Here is a 15,270-nt window from a genome sequence, read left to right as displayed (position 1 = left end):
TTGATGGATACCAAATACAATACTCCTTAATAAGTCGCTTTGTAATTTTTCATTGCGGAGCCTTTAGTCAATCTGTGGAATTGCATGTTTTGCAGCAGTTGTAAAGAAGCACCACTTGAAGAGTGATGCAGCAAATTTAATTTGAGAATTTAGGTGAGATATTAAAAACAGTAATAAGAAAATTGAAAGTAAAGTAGGATATCCTGCTTTTATATTCAGTGGAATGTATAACCTGGTCTACATGTATTTTTCATAATTCTTTTTTTCTTCTTTTGGACTGTTACTGCAGCTGGCTATTGTGTGATTACATATATACTTGGAGTTGGAGACAGGCACCTGGATAACCTTTTGCTGACGAAAACAGGTAACAGAGAATGACTACCCTGGAATCTATTTATGATCAAAATAAGTTGTATAATAAAGATAAATCATAGCGTCTTAAAGGTCCTTTAAAATGGTACCTTTGAAGGACATGTAGGGTGAACTCCCATCATTGCATGTAGGAATCTCTTTAGCAATAATCCTGTAGATAGCCATCTTGCTTCTGTAGTTGAAATACCTCCTTTGTTGGAAAGTCCGTAATGTAGGCAGGCAGTCCTTTCTCTTCCTGTGCAGCTCTCATTAGAATATTAGAGCATTCCTTTTCTTACTGAACTACACTGAACTCACTTTAACTTCCTTTATTCTTTGCTTTTGCCCTTGGATTTCTGTGGAATAATTACTCTCATCCCTCTTCTTCCTAATAACTCTTTTCCTCTATGGCTTTTAAGCCATCTGTATGCAAGCACATTCAGAACTGTAGCTCTCTACACCAGTTTGCTTCATTATTGTCACGATCATGTATCAACTTCTTCTTTGAAATTCTAATTACATGGTAAGTTGTCCCCTTTCCCCACTCCCTGCCTAAAACCTGCTTTTTACCTCATTTCCCCATGTCAATAATAAGTAGCAACATCGCGTACCCCGTTATTCAAGCCTGAGATCTAGGAGTCATTTTTAGTACCTCTTTTGGCCTCATCCTTACATATCAGATCTGTTAGCAGATCTTGTCTATCTCTAGAGCAAAACATGAAGTCACCACCCATTGCCATGATTTCCACTGCTGTCACCCTAGTTGAAGCCACCAGCATCTCTTGCCTAAATAATTTGAGTATAATCTAGACACTTTACTATGGCTTCTGAGGCTTGCCCACACTGATCTTGTACATGTTCCCTGAAAATGTCAAACCACCCCTGCCTTAGACAAGTGCTCTTGTGTTTGTTTATTGGAAAGCTCTTCTTTCAGATCTTTGCAAGGCTGACTTTGGTTATCAAATCTGAGTTCTAATGGCTTCTGCTATTAAAAACCCTTTATAACGTTCTAGTTTGAAATAACGTAATCCTCATGCAACCCTCTCTCAATTACTTTCTACGTATTACTGTTTTGTTTTCTTTATATCAAGTATCACAAACTGAAGTTACCTTTTTTTAATTTAATTCAACAAATATTTATTGAGCACCTAACTATGTGCCAGGTACTGTTCTAAGGGCTGGGTAATACCAAAGTGGACAGAAGAGACAGAAATCCTTGCCCTCGTGGATCTTGTTATCTTCTTATTGTCATCACCCCCATTCAGAAAACAAGTTCCGTGAGAGCAGGGACCTTGCCCATCTAGCTTACCACCATACCTCCAGAGCCTTGAACTATGCCTTGCTAAAGTGTTCAGTAAATCCGTGTTGAATTAATGTATGAACAAATAAATATTTCTGTTCTTCCATGTAGCCCTTTCTTCTCTGGGCTAAAGCAAGTTTGTCCAGCCTTCCACAGAAAATAGATTTTCAGATTACTCTTTAAACTGGTCTCTTAGGTAAGGCCATTTTTTGTTTTGTTAGTATTCCCCCAAAATGAGACACCCAGAATTTAACACAATACATCAAGTGTAGTCTGATTATTAACATAATAAACTGATTAATTCCCTAATCTGACACTTCACATATTCAAATTTAATTTATTACATGTGAAAAATCATCTGTGGTAGAATTTGGATCTGTGAACCACCTCTGTGTCAAGGCCAGGCACTCCCTTTAATAACCAAGACCCAAGTAATGTAATGAAATTGTCGTGGAAGTCGTTGACTATAATTTGCTGATTTAACAGAGGGTATTTATTAAAAAAAAAAAATTTTTTTTTTTTTTTTATTTATAAAATGTTATAGTGGCTCAGTCATTATGGCTCGGCTCTTAACTGCTTGGCTACTAACTGCTTAGCAGTTCGAACCCACCAGCCACTCTGCAGCACAAAGATGCGGCAGTCTGCTTCCGTTAAGATTCACAGCCGTGGAAGACCTTTTCTGCTCTCCTACAGGGTCGCTATGAGTCGACAACGACTTCATGACTATGTGTTTGTTTTGTTTTTTTTTTATGGTGTGTTTGGAGAAAATCGTAATTTGGAAGTTTTCCTATGTTCCTTTAGCTCGCATTTTGTTGAGTATTTTAACCACAAAAATCAAGTTAACAGTGATTCCATAGTGGAAGTGTCGCTGTGAGTCAGAATATACTACTCAACGGAACCCAACAACAGTGGAATACTCTAGTGTACTGAGTAACATTACATCTGTAATATTAGATTCACAGATTCTACTCACCTCTTCTTTGGAAACTGATAAATAATAGACTTTTTTTCTCTTGGAGAAGAGCTCTCTCGTGTGGCTCTGTGTGTGTTGATGGGGGTATTTTAAGAGTAAGATTGAGAAAACGGATTCCACCTCATGTTCTTTCACTCAGGTTAGTTACTTGTTTTATGAAAATTGAATCATAAAATTTCAGAAACAGAAGCTTTAAGCTTCTTGTTACTAGTTTGCCACTAGATGGTGCTCCAAATTTACATTTAAAAAAACAAAAACTTACCTTAAAATGTGCCTGTTAAATAAGAAGCATGTCTTTTTTCTTTTAAAACAGCATTTCCTCGTGCAATTTCGTAACTATTCGTAATTATTTCACCCAGTCAAATCATGCAGTTAGTATTTTACGTCTTCCTCACTGGGGTAAATATTTTCTAAATTTCAGGTTTAGTTTTATATAATTACGTTATATAAAGAAAGACTGATTATGTCTAGACAAATGGAAGTTAAATGCGTTCCTCAACTTCTGAAAATGTATGACTCATTTTAAAATGTGTGTCTTTAGTCATCTTTCACTGACTTTCCATATTTCAAAGCATTTTCAAATCATATTATTACTTCTGTATTATAAATAAACTTTGTATAGTTTTTAGACAGTTATTTAGACTGAATTTTCAATGTGGTTGATTTCAGAAAATAAGTCATTGTTTTTAGTTTAAAGTGCCTCAGATATCATGAAACATCTTCCATTGAATGTTTTAGGCCCATCATGCCTTCAGAACAGATTGTAACATCAAAATTCACAACTGTGGATTCTATAACATAACTGTCCAAGCTCTTAGAGGTCAGTGGGGCATTTTCTACATCTTAAGGAACATTTTTCCCATTTTTCTGTTCCACTCTGTAAATTTAGATGAGTCAAAGAATGTGTGAAGAAAAATGCTTCACTGCATATAAGAGAATTTCAAAATCTATACAAGAGTTACAGTTACCAATTTCCCAGAACTTTATTGCCCATTCTTTATTTGGAACCCTGGTAGTGCAATGGTTAAGAGCTGTAGCTGGTAATCAAAAAGGCTGGCATTTTGAATTCAGTAGCCGCTCCTTGGAAACCCTATGAGTCAGTCAGTCACTCGAAGGCAATGGATGTAGTTTTTTTTGTTTAGTTTGGTCTTAGATGCATTTAGCTTTGCTGAAGTTTCCTCAGCAGATACAGCAGAGGGCGCTCCATATCCACCATAAATGTAAAAATCTGGAAATTCTTTTGTCAGTGTATTGTCATGTGATCAGTTATTAACGTTTTCTTGAAGCAAATTTGGAGCGAATGATGTTTCATCTGTTAATATAGCATTCTTTGGGCAAGACGTTACAAAATTTAAGCTGTGATACTGGATAGGAAAAAATGTGGATTTTTGTTTTTTAGAGTTGGTGTTCATAGAGGAAGCTTGTTCAGAGTAATCAGTTGTGACCGGACTCAAAACACGGCTTGATGTTTATCCCAGCTCTTGGGAAAAAGGTGTATTATTTTTTCCTTTGTTTAGACATTTGAGAGGTTGAGTAAAAATAAGTACCAGTGTAACTCTGATTGCTCAGGATATATGGGCTTCACAATAGAATATGTAAATAACTGAAAAAAAAATCACAAAAACGGGAGGCTAATAAACCTAAAGTTATTGTAGGTCCTAAGGATGGCCCTTCTAATCTGGATTTATCCATTGGCATAGTGAGAAGGGGCAATCCTGTGCTGTCCAGTTGATTCTCACTCGTAGCCACCCTATATAGAGTAGAACTGCCCTGTAGGTTTTCCTAGGCTGTAATCTTTATGGAAACTCTGGTGGCATAGTGGTTAAATCCTATGGCTGCTAACCAAAGGGTTGGCAGTTCAAATCTGCCAGGCGCAGCTTGGAAACTCTATGGGGGAGTTCTACTCTGTCCTATAGGGTCGCTGTGAGTAGGAATCAACTTGACGGCACTGGGTTTGGTTTGGTGGTTTGGTAAACTTTACGGGAGCTGGTCGCCAGGTCTTTTCTCCTCCCAACCTTTAAGTTAGCAGCCGAGGGCTAACCATTGTGCGACAATGACTCCTTATAGTGAGAGGTGTGGCAACCTTGTTTTTCTTGGAACTTGACAGTAATACCCTTTGAGCATTTTGTCAGAAAGCTTAAAGTAAGAAAATAGTCATTCTTACTGTCTACAGTAATTTCTACTTATGGATGTCCTACTGTTCTGTGTTACTCAAAAGTTTGTTGAAAAATAATGCATCATCACTGTGATTTTAACTCTAAGTGAAAATAGCTCTAATATGAGTTATTGTAAGGTTTAATGGCTGTTGGGACAATTGGAGTATACTTCTAAGGGAGCATTTTTAATTCAAAAAAATAGGTTCCGTTCTATCAATAAGTGGTTGTTCACCACCTCCGTTGTTTCTAGGTTTAGTGATAGGGCAAAAGGAAAGCTAGCATTCACCGAAGAAATAAAGGTATTTTGTGGGAAAATGATCAAATGTCAGGTTGTATACAAAAATTGAAGAGAGTGGGGAACTCACTGCGAAGTAGAGTGGCAAGGAAGAATTTTTTTAGAGTTGGCAATTGAGCGAACTCTTTAAAAAAAGATAGTTTGACATACCTTTCTCATGGATAGGAAGACTTAACATAGTAAACATGTCTATTCTACCAAAAGCCATCTATACATACAATGCTCTTCCGATCCAAACTCCAATGACTCTTTTAATGTGATGGAGAAACAAATCACCAACTTCATATGGAAGGGAAAGAAACCCCGGATAAGTAAAGCATTACTGAGAGAGAAGAAGAAAGTGGGAGGCCTCACTCTACCTGATTTTAGAACATATTATACAGCCACAGTAGTCAAAACAGCCTGGTACTGGTACAACAACAGGCACATAGACCAATGGAACAGAATTGAGAACCCAGATATAAATCCATCCACATATGAGCAGCTGATATTTGACAAAGGACCAGTGTCAGTTAATTGGGGAAAAGACAGTCTTTTTAACAAATGGTGCTATCATAACTGGATATCCATTTGCAAAAAAATGAAACAGGACCCATACCTCACACCATGTACAAATACTAACTCCAAGTGGATCAAAGACCTAAACATAAAGAATAAAACGATAAAGATCATGGAAGAAAAAATAGGGACAACGTTAGGAGCCCTAATACAAGGCATAAACAGAATACAAAACATTACCAAAAATGACGAAGAGAAACCAGATAACTGGGAGCTCCTAAAAATCAAACACCTACACTCATCTAAAGACTTCACCAAAAGAATAAAAAGACCACCTACAGGTTGGGAAAAAATTTTCAGCTATGACATCTCCGATCAGCGCCTGATATCTAAAATCTATATGATTCTGTTAAAACTCAACTACAAAAAGACAAACAACCCAGTCAAAAAGTGGGCAAAGGATATGAACACGCACTTCACTAAAGAAGATATTCAGGCAGCAAACAAATACATGAGAAAATACTCTCGATCATTAGCCATTAGAGAAATGCAAATTCGAACTATGATGAGACTCCATCTCACTCCAGCAAGGCTGGCATTAATCCAAAAAACACAAAATAATAAATGTTGGAGAGGCTACGGAGAGATTGGAACTCTTACACACTGCTGATGGGAATGTAAAATGGTACAAGCACTTTGGAAATCTATCTGGCGTTTTCTTAAAAAGTTAGAAATAGAACTACCATACAAGTCAGAAATCCCACTCCTCGGAATATACCCTAGAGAAATAAGAGCCTTTACAAGAACAGATATATGCACACCCATGTTTATTGCAGCACTGTTTACAATAGCAAAAAGCTGGAAGCAACCAAGGTGTCCATCAATGGATGAATGGTTAAATAAATTATGGTATATTCACACAATGGAATACTACACATCAATAAAGAACAGTGATGAATCTGTGAAACATTTCATAACACAGAGGAACCTGGAAGGCATTATGCTGAGTGAAATTAGTCAGATGCAAAAGGACAAATACTGTATAAGACCACTATTATAAGATCTTGAGAAATAGCATAAACTGAGAAGAACACATACTTTTGTGGTTACGAGGGGGGTGGGAGGGTGGGAGAGGGTTATTTACTGATCAGTTAGTAGATAAGAACTACTTTAAGTGAAAGGAAGGACAATACTCAATACAGGGAAGGTCAGCTCAACTGGACTGGACCAAAAGCAAAGAAGTTTCCGGGATAAACTGAATGCTTCAAAGGTCAGCGGAGCAAGGGCGGGGGTTTGGGGACTATGGCTTAAGGGGCCTTCTAAGTCAATTGGCAAAATAATTCTGTTATGAAAACATTCTGCATCCCACTTTGAAGTGTGGTGTCTGAGGTCTTAAATGCTGACAAGTGGCCATCTAAGATGCATCAACCAGTCTCAACCCACCTGGATCAAAGGAGAATGAAGAACACCAAGGTCACACGATAACTATGAGCCCAAGAGACAGAAAGGGCCACATGAACCAGAGACTTACATCATCCTGAGACCAGAAGAACTAGATGGTGCCTGGCCACAACCGATGACTGCCCTGAGAGGGAGCACAACAGAGAACCCCTGAGGGAGCAGGAGAACAGTGGGATGCAGGCCCCAAAGTCTCATAAAAAGACCAGATTTAATGGTCTGACTGAGACTAGAAGAATCCCGGCAGTCATGGTCCCCAAACCTTCTGTTGGCCCAGGACGGGAACCATTCCCGAAGACAAGGAAGGGACTGGAGTATGGGTTGGAGAGAGATGCTGATGAAGAGTGAGCTACTTATATCAGGTAGACACTTGAGACTGTTGGCGTCCCTGCCTGGAGGGGAGTTGGGAGGGTAGAGAGGGTTAGAAACTGGCAAAACCATCATGAAAGGAGAGGCTGAGAGGAGGGAGCGGGCTGACTCATTAGGGGGAGAGTAAGTGGAAATATGGAGTAAGGTGTATATAAGCTTATATGTGACAGACTGACTTGTAAACTTTCACTGAAAGCACGATAAAAATTATTTTTAAAAAAAAGGTAGCTTGGATTATAGGGAGCAGTGGAACAGAGTCAAGGAGGAGAACCAGCAGAGGTGTGAAAAAAGTAATGAGTGCAATTTTAATATTGGTCACTTTTAATTATTAAGTTAACAAAATGGAAATTAAAAAAAAAACCCTACAATTAAATATTATTAATTTTAGTAGTTTCTATTCACTTTTTTTTTAGTCCAAGAAATACAATTGTCTTGAACTATAGTTTCAGAAATTGCTTCATGCCACTTATGCAAATATAGAAACATTTAATTAGTACTTCTTATTCTCTTTGAAACTCTATGGGACAGTTCTACTCTGTGTTATAGGGTCGCTATGAGTCGAAATCGACTCAACTCTGTAGGGCAGTTCTACTCTGTCTTGTAGGGTCGCTGTGAGTCAGAGTCGACTCGATGGCACTGGTTTTTTTTTAATTCTCTTTGTATTGTAAGAGAAGGTAATTACAGTCAGGAGTCCATTTGTTTTAGGTACATTTTAGCTCCTGACTGCTTAAGGAGATATATTTGAATAAGAACAAACTTCCTGAACTTCTTCATTAAACTTTTTTTTTATTTATTTCATGAAGTACATTTTTTAAGCCCTTATTAGCTTTATTTGCAGAAACTAATTTTAAAACCGTTCTCTTTGGTATGTATGAGGATGAAGTTTCTTAAAACGCTAACAGCCTCTTTTCGAAATACATGGCTCTTTGAACTTGCAAAGCATCGTAATTGTTTCATTGTTAGCTATTGAATATTTTATGTCTTGCAATTAAGCAGGAATCCTAGTCTTTGAGAGTTCAGTTGCAGAAAGAATAGAAATATGCTCTTCATTAGCAGTGATGCATAACCAACATTGGAATTCCGATAATGCCTATAAAGAAATGAGGAAAAACAGGGCAGGGGTCTGTATCTAAAACATAAGAGTTAAATAAACTAGGTGTGATGACTCATACCATTTGTTACTAGGATACCATGAGTTATTAATGCTGGCAGTTTCATCATTTAGAGATTGGTCAGGCTGGTCATTTGCTCAAGTGCTGACTATCACTAGGAATTATATTGGAAACAAAATGAAAACATTAAATAATTATATAAAACCTTGGAAAGTTGATCCGTACCTGTAATACTGTGAGGCTCTCTTATCTTTATGCCCCTTGAAGGGTAGAATAGCATGTGCCTAATGAGTTAGGAAACCCTGGTGGCATAGTGGTTAAGTGCTACGGCTGCTAACGAAAGGGTCGGCAGTTCGAATCCGCCAGGCGCTCCTTGGAAACTCTATGGGGCGGTTCTACTCTGTCCTATAGGGTCGCTATGAGTCGGAATCAACTCGACGGCACTGGGTTTGGTTTGGTTTTTGGTTTAATGAGTTAGAAAATAAACAGAAACTCCAGAATGAGAATAAAGTACAAAGTGGTTAGTTCAGTTGAACAGAGGATATATATTTAGCTGAAGGCAGCAAAATCTTTACCGTAAAGTTGGTCCCGGACTTTTCACCAAATCCAGTTAAATTTGGTTAAATACCCCTGTGAAACTTAAGAGATTAGGAGATGATGCTCTCCCGGTGAGTTAGTTATCGACTTCCTTACTCTAAAACTGGTTGTTCACCTTTTTTGAATCATGGACTTCCCTTGGAAATCTGAAGTTTGGATCTCCCAAAAAATGAATTTAATTATGTTTAGAGACCACTGAAATCCATTTTGGGATTCCTTTCATGGGTTCCAGATTAAGAGTTCTTGAACCAAAACGGTATTTTTCAAACACGAGTGATACACGGTCCTCTTTTAAGTAGAAATAAAGTCTCTTGTGTTGACATGTTACATTTTGTAATCTTAAATATGTACAACCTAAAACCTGATATTAACTTCTGGTGCTTCTGCTCTTACAAAACTATAAAATGAAAAGTTTCATAAATTAAAACAATGTTATAAACTAGTAAATTTAACAGTAATGTGAGAGACAGTGTAATACTGAAACTAAATTGCTTCTTGCAGTGTGAATATTGTACGATAGTGCAGTGCGAGTGCGAAGTGCTTTTCCTGTTGCACACCACATGAAGTTTCTTAAGCTCTTTTCTCTAGTTGAACTACATTAAAACCTGTTTGTCCTAGATGCTGTCACTTCATTGCAAGGTATAAGTAAGTCTGCCTCTGTTCTGTTTTGTATTTGCCCACAACAATGAAAATAGTACCAAATGAGTCAAAAACCCTGAAATCACAGAGCAGCATTTGGTTATAAAGTGTCATCTGGATGATCCAAATTCAACCTCCATTAATTTTATCATTGATCATCACAGAAGTGAAGACACACAAATTTAAAAACAGGGCAAGTTCTCATCAGAATTGTCAAGTTTCTGGAAGAGAATTTCTGGCATCACCGGTGTTATTAAAGGTTGTCTGGGTTATAAATTTGGAGTTGAGGTATCATTAGTGAAGTAAATGCAGAATAGACCCATTGAGTGCTCCTGTTGTCCTGGGTTTCTGGACTATCCCAGAGGTAATAAAGCAAGAGTCTTGATTATGAGACTCTTAATGGTTTTTTTTATAGTGGAGGGGAGAAAGGTAAGTGAAAAATAATTTTGATGTACAGTTTGCTAAGGGATTTTGATAGATATGGGTGAGGTAAGCAATAACTGTTTACCAAATGTTTTCTATTTAGGTAACGATAGTGTCAGCTAGAGGAACTATTTAAGCCATTATTACCTTTGCTGTATTTTTTTTTTTTTAACAAAAGAGAATTTTTCACTTCTCTATAGGTTCCTAACTGTATGTAATTATAATTCCTTTCATCTCACCCCTCACCCCGTTTGTCATTTACTGTACTAGATGATACCCCTTTTTTAAAAAAAAAAATTGTTTTTATGAAACAGACCAATTTATCAGTTTGAACAGGAGCATTTTAAACCCGGTCTAAGTTAAAAAGAATTCCCTGGGTGGTTCAGATGGTTAAGCTCTGGACTACTAATGAAAGGTGGGTAGTTCAGACCCACCCAGAGGCACCTTGGAAGCAAGGCCTGGCAATCTGCTTCTGAAAGGTCACGGCCTTGAAGATCCTATGGAGCATTTCTACTGTGCACACTTGGGGTCACCATGAGGCAGAATTGACTTAACAGCAACTACAACATAAGTTAAAAAAAAAAAGTGTACATACATACATACGTATGCATTGGTTCACGTCCACAATAAATTCTGTAAATAGGATGTTATGCAGTTTGGATGTTGGGCGAACACCATATTATACACAGTCAGTCCCCAGGTTATGCTTGCAGTCTGCTGCTGTTCTGTTTGCCTGAGGAGCAGGGGCAGCCGAGCCAGCTGGGCAAAACCTGAGAACTCTATCCACTGGATATAGGAGGCTGGCCATGCTGGATGTGTGGCTGTGGACCACCCCGCCCACAGCAGGATTGGGACTTTATGAATGTCCAGGTGCAGGTCAAGTGATGCATGGAGGTGGGGCTAGAATGGTGGCTGCAGGACCAGGTGGTGTGTGGGTGCCCGGAGCACGGCTGGCAATGGCAGCCTTGGCTGTCCCTACTCCTGATTGGGATTTGAGGACTTTAAAACTATTAAAGGGAAATTAATAATAGAAGATCTGCTTTCCCTTAAAAAAAAAGAAACTTGTGGGACCACAGACATGCGGTTGGACATTGTCCCAATGGATGTTATACAGTACATATTTGTATTTATACATCCCGTGTCTGACCATATATATATGTCCCTGTGCAAGGATATCAGACTCCCATCTTGAGGTCAGCTTCTGCCCAGCTGCTGCGCGTGGCCTGGGAACCACCTAATCTGTAGTGATAGAGGTCCAGGCCCAAAGTCCAAACCCCAATCCCCCTCAGCAACAGTGACACAACGTGTCTAGTCCCAGCATTTTGCCTAGTGTGGTCCTGTAGGGTGCTGGTGGAAAGATATATGCCCTGGATGCACCAGCCCTGGCTTGGGTGCCATCGTCCCCCCTAGGCCCACCCTGTCCCCTCACTGGGCAGGTTCTCATGGGACAGCTAGCCTTCCCTGCAGCTGGCTTATCAGAGAATGCAGGGACAGCTGGGAGAGACTCTGCCACCTGAGGCATTTGCAGCACTCACCTGAGGGGTTTACACTGGGAGCTGCCCTACCAGCACATAGTGCAGCAGCCCCAAGGCCAGTGTGCCTGGGAGCCCCGTGCCCCTTCAGACACAGGTGGTCACACACCCAAATCACATAATGTCCTAGAACCTATCGTGGACAACTATGTATAAAAAAAAAAAAAAAAAATGTATAAGGAGATGATTTATTTAGGTAAATGAAAAATTTGGTTTTTCATGGAATAATTAGAGATCTTGGTTAGCTACTTACTCTACAGCCAAATGGTAATAGTGCTTAAACCTTTGCATAGTTGTTATTTTCATCATTCATACAGAAGCTGTTATTTCTTATTATATATGAAGCCTATATCCCAAATTGATATAACTTCTACTGCTGACTCCAGATAACTTTTATTGTACTTTTTTTTTTTAACAGTTGTGTGAAAATAGTGCTACTATGTTGACTTTTATATCATTTTTGTCCAAAATTCAGACTTTATTTATTACTTGGCTTTGGTGAATTTCAAGTTTTTTATAAAATTTCCAACTTAATGTATTGTTTAGTTTTTCCTTACAAGAAAGATGGCAGAAAGAGTTTCTTATTCTTTTAATACTTAATTTTACCAATTTTTGGGAGTTGTCATCTTGGACATGAATATATAAATACCTGTTCAGTATATTTAAAATATCCTTAAAATGGTAGTTATTGATAATTATTTTTTAGTAAAGTTCAGAATTTTATTTTTTTAAAATCTGTTATTTGAGGTATTTAAGATAAATATTTGTAAGCAGCTTTAAGGGACCTGATCCAAAAACCAAAACCAAACCCAGTGCCATCAAGTCGATTCCAACTCATAGCGACTCTATAGGACAGAGTAGAACTGCCCCATAGAGTTTCCAAGGAGTACCTGGCGTATTCAAACTGCCGACACTTTGGTAAGCAGCCGTGGCACTTAACCACTACAGCACCAGGGTTTCTAAGGACCTGATCACTAGTAATAATTGGCTTGATTTAGTTTTGTATAAGTCCTGTCAGACAAAAAATGTTTTTTTCCTATGACTTAGTGACATTTAGCCAGGGTTCTCCAGAGAAAGAGAACCAGGGAGAGAGAGAGAGACACACACGCACACGCACACACGCACACACAGATTTACTTCGAGGAACTGACTCATGTGGTTGTGGTGGCTGGCAAGTCCAAAGTCCATAGGTCAGGTGGCAGGCTGGAGACTCCAGCTGGTTCATGGGATTGTAGGGGCTGGCAAGTTCATAACCCATACTTCAGGGAGCAGAGCGGAGACTTCTGTAGGCTTGTATCCCAAGATCATATGTCAGGCAATGGAAAAAATGCAGAGTGAAGAGAGAGAGCAAGTTCTGCCAAAGTACCTATAGTCTGAAGGTGGAACACACTCTAAGGAAACTCCTTTTGTTTTAACTGATTGATTATATTAGATTACATTATGAAAGGTGATTACATTACATTATGGAACAGCAACTAGTCCAGTGTTTGGCCAAACCATGGGAAACCATAGCCTAGCCAAGCTGATATAAAAAATTAACCTTCAGACATACCTCCTAGAATGGGGAAAGGCTATAGGTATAACAATCCTTCTTGACAAAAGCAAGGTTTCTTATTTCGTTTGACATACCCAACTATAACTTAGTTGAGGATAATAATAATAGCTAACATTTAGAGTGTTTACTGTGTACTCTAGGTACTGTTAAGTATTAGATGTATTCTCTCTTAATTTATCTTATGAGGTAGTTATCAATATTAACCTTATTTTGAAGTTTAGGAAATGAGGGACGGGGTTAATCAACTTTGTCAATGTCACATACCTGATCAAATGAGAGATGAAGGTGTCAGTTGTATATAGTGCAGCTGTAGTACCAATTCAGAGCACTTGCCAATGCATTGCTGTTAACCTGGGACTTCATTGCCTTATAACCAGAGTTGTTTCTGTGCCCATCTTTGTTTTATATTTCCAACAGTGACCTAATGATGGAATATAAAGTTTACAGATAACAGTCATAATGCAAGAGATAGAAGGTATAGCCAACATTGTAATGGTTGGAGTCAATAGGTAAAAATAACATTGCAAGGTGGTAGAAGTGTCCATAGACTCAGTAAATTCATTTTGAGAAGCAAAGGTTTTGGCTGGTACCTGGAGGGAAAAACACTAATCTTCCCAAACATGAGATGGAGGATGAGTTTCCATATAAAACAGGTCATAATGTATTATAAGACAAATGAGAGTAGGCAGGTTGTACCAGGGAGTTCTTATGGTTGGCTTTTTAAAATTTATTTATTTCTTCAACAGTGAGCTCCTGCCTACTATGTACCAGAAACTATTCTGGTACAGAGGATACAGCAATGCACAAAACAGACATAAATCCCTGCCTCAGTGAAGCTTAAATTGTAGGACCCATGAGATGTTGTCTTAGTTATCTATCTAGTGCTGCTGTAACAGAAATACTACAAATGGGTGACTTTAACAAACAGAAAATTATTTTCTAACAGCTTAGTAGTGTAGAAGTCCTAATTCAGGGTGCTGTCTGTAGGGAAAGACTTTCTCTGGGGGCTCTGGAGGAAGGTCCTTGTCTCTTTTGAGCTACTGCTCCTGGGTGATCTTCACGTGGTTTGGCATCTCTCTGCCCTCATCGCTGCCTTTTGCTTGCTTGTTTAGTCTCTTATTTCTCAGAAGTATAGGATTTAAGACCCTGTACTAACACTGCCTCATTAATATAACAAAAAGAACCCATTCTCAAATGGAATTATAACCACAGGTGTAGGGGTTATGATTTACAGCACATATTTTGGGCGGAGCACAATTCAGTCCGTAACAGGTATGTTAAAATAGATTCCTACTTTATACCTGCTTATAAATCACAAGGTGTTTTATGCATTCTAAGGTGAATCATTCTATAAGATTAATTATTGCATTCGTACATACCTGTTTTCTTTATATTATTGCCCTTCGGTTTCTCATAATGGGTGCTGTAGCAGTATTCATTTCTTGCCAGATGTGAATACTGTGGTTGGTTTCTTAGTTTACAACTAATGAGTGGCACAGATAAGTTGAAAGTGGTTCAAATGAAGCTAACAATATAATTTTCAATTTGGGGATTTTTTTTTTTTTTAATAGTGGTAAGTTAAAGGAGTAGTCTGAGGAACAGTTAAAAGTAATGGTTTTCCATTATATGAAGGACGCTCAGCTTTAACTTTAGCATGAGAAGTTTGCTACAAGATACCAATTTCTGCACATACCTTAAAAAGTGGCCCAGATTTTGACTGTCTTTGATTTCTGGGGATCTAAAAATAGGATTTAAAATTAGCATTACTATGATGATTTTGGAAACCCTGGTGGCATAGTGGTTAAGAGCTATGGCTGCTAACCAAAAGGTCAGCAGCTGGAATCCACCACACGCTCCTTGGAAGCTCTATGGGGGCAGTTCTGCTCTGTCCTATAGGGTCGCTATGAGTCAGTAATCGACTCAATGGCAGTGCGTTTGGTTTTTTGTTGGAATGATGATTTTAAGCACAGCATCATTTTGAATGAATGTGAATTAAAATGAACTAGGATATG

The 15,270-nt window shown here is 38.4% G+C and overlaps 1 protein-coding gene across 3 annotated transcripts in view; it reads left to right on the top strand.

Annotated features, from left to right (window-relative positions):
• The window catches only part of PIK3C3 (phosphatidylinositol 3-kinase catalytic subunit type 3), a 144,220-nt gene that overhangs the window by 105,081 nt on the left and 23,869 nt on the right, over positions 1 to 15,270 (top strand). For all 3 annotated transcript variants that reach the window (XM_023543837.2, XM_064294591.1, XM_064294590.1), the window contains one exon: positions 290 to 364. In XM_023543837.2, coding sequence (XP_023399605.1) covers positions 290 to 364 — 75 coding nt within the window. The remainder of the gene's footprint in view (positions 1 to 289; positions 365 to 15,270) is intronic.

This window comes from Loxodonta africana, chromosome 11 (assembly GCF_030014295.1).
Source record: "Loxodonta africana isolate mLoxAfr1 chromosome 11, mLoxAfr1.hap2, whole genome shotgun sequence".
NCBI classification, from domain to species: Eukaryota; Metazoa; Chordata; class Mammalia; order Proboscidea; family Elephantidae; genus Loxodonta; species Loxodonta africana.
The sequence above is the reverse complement of the archived record's forward strand: the minus strand, read 5'-3'. Positions and strand labels throughout refer to the sequence as shown.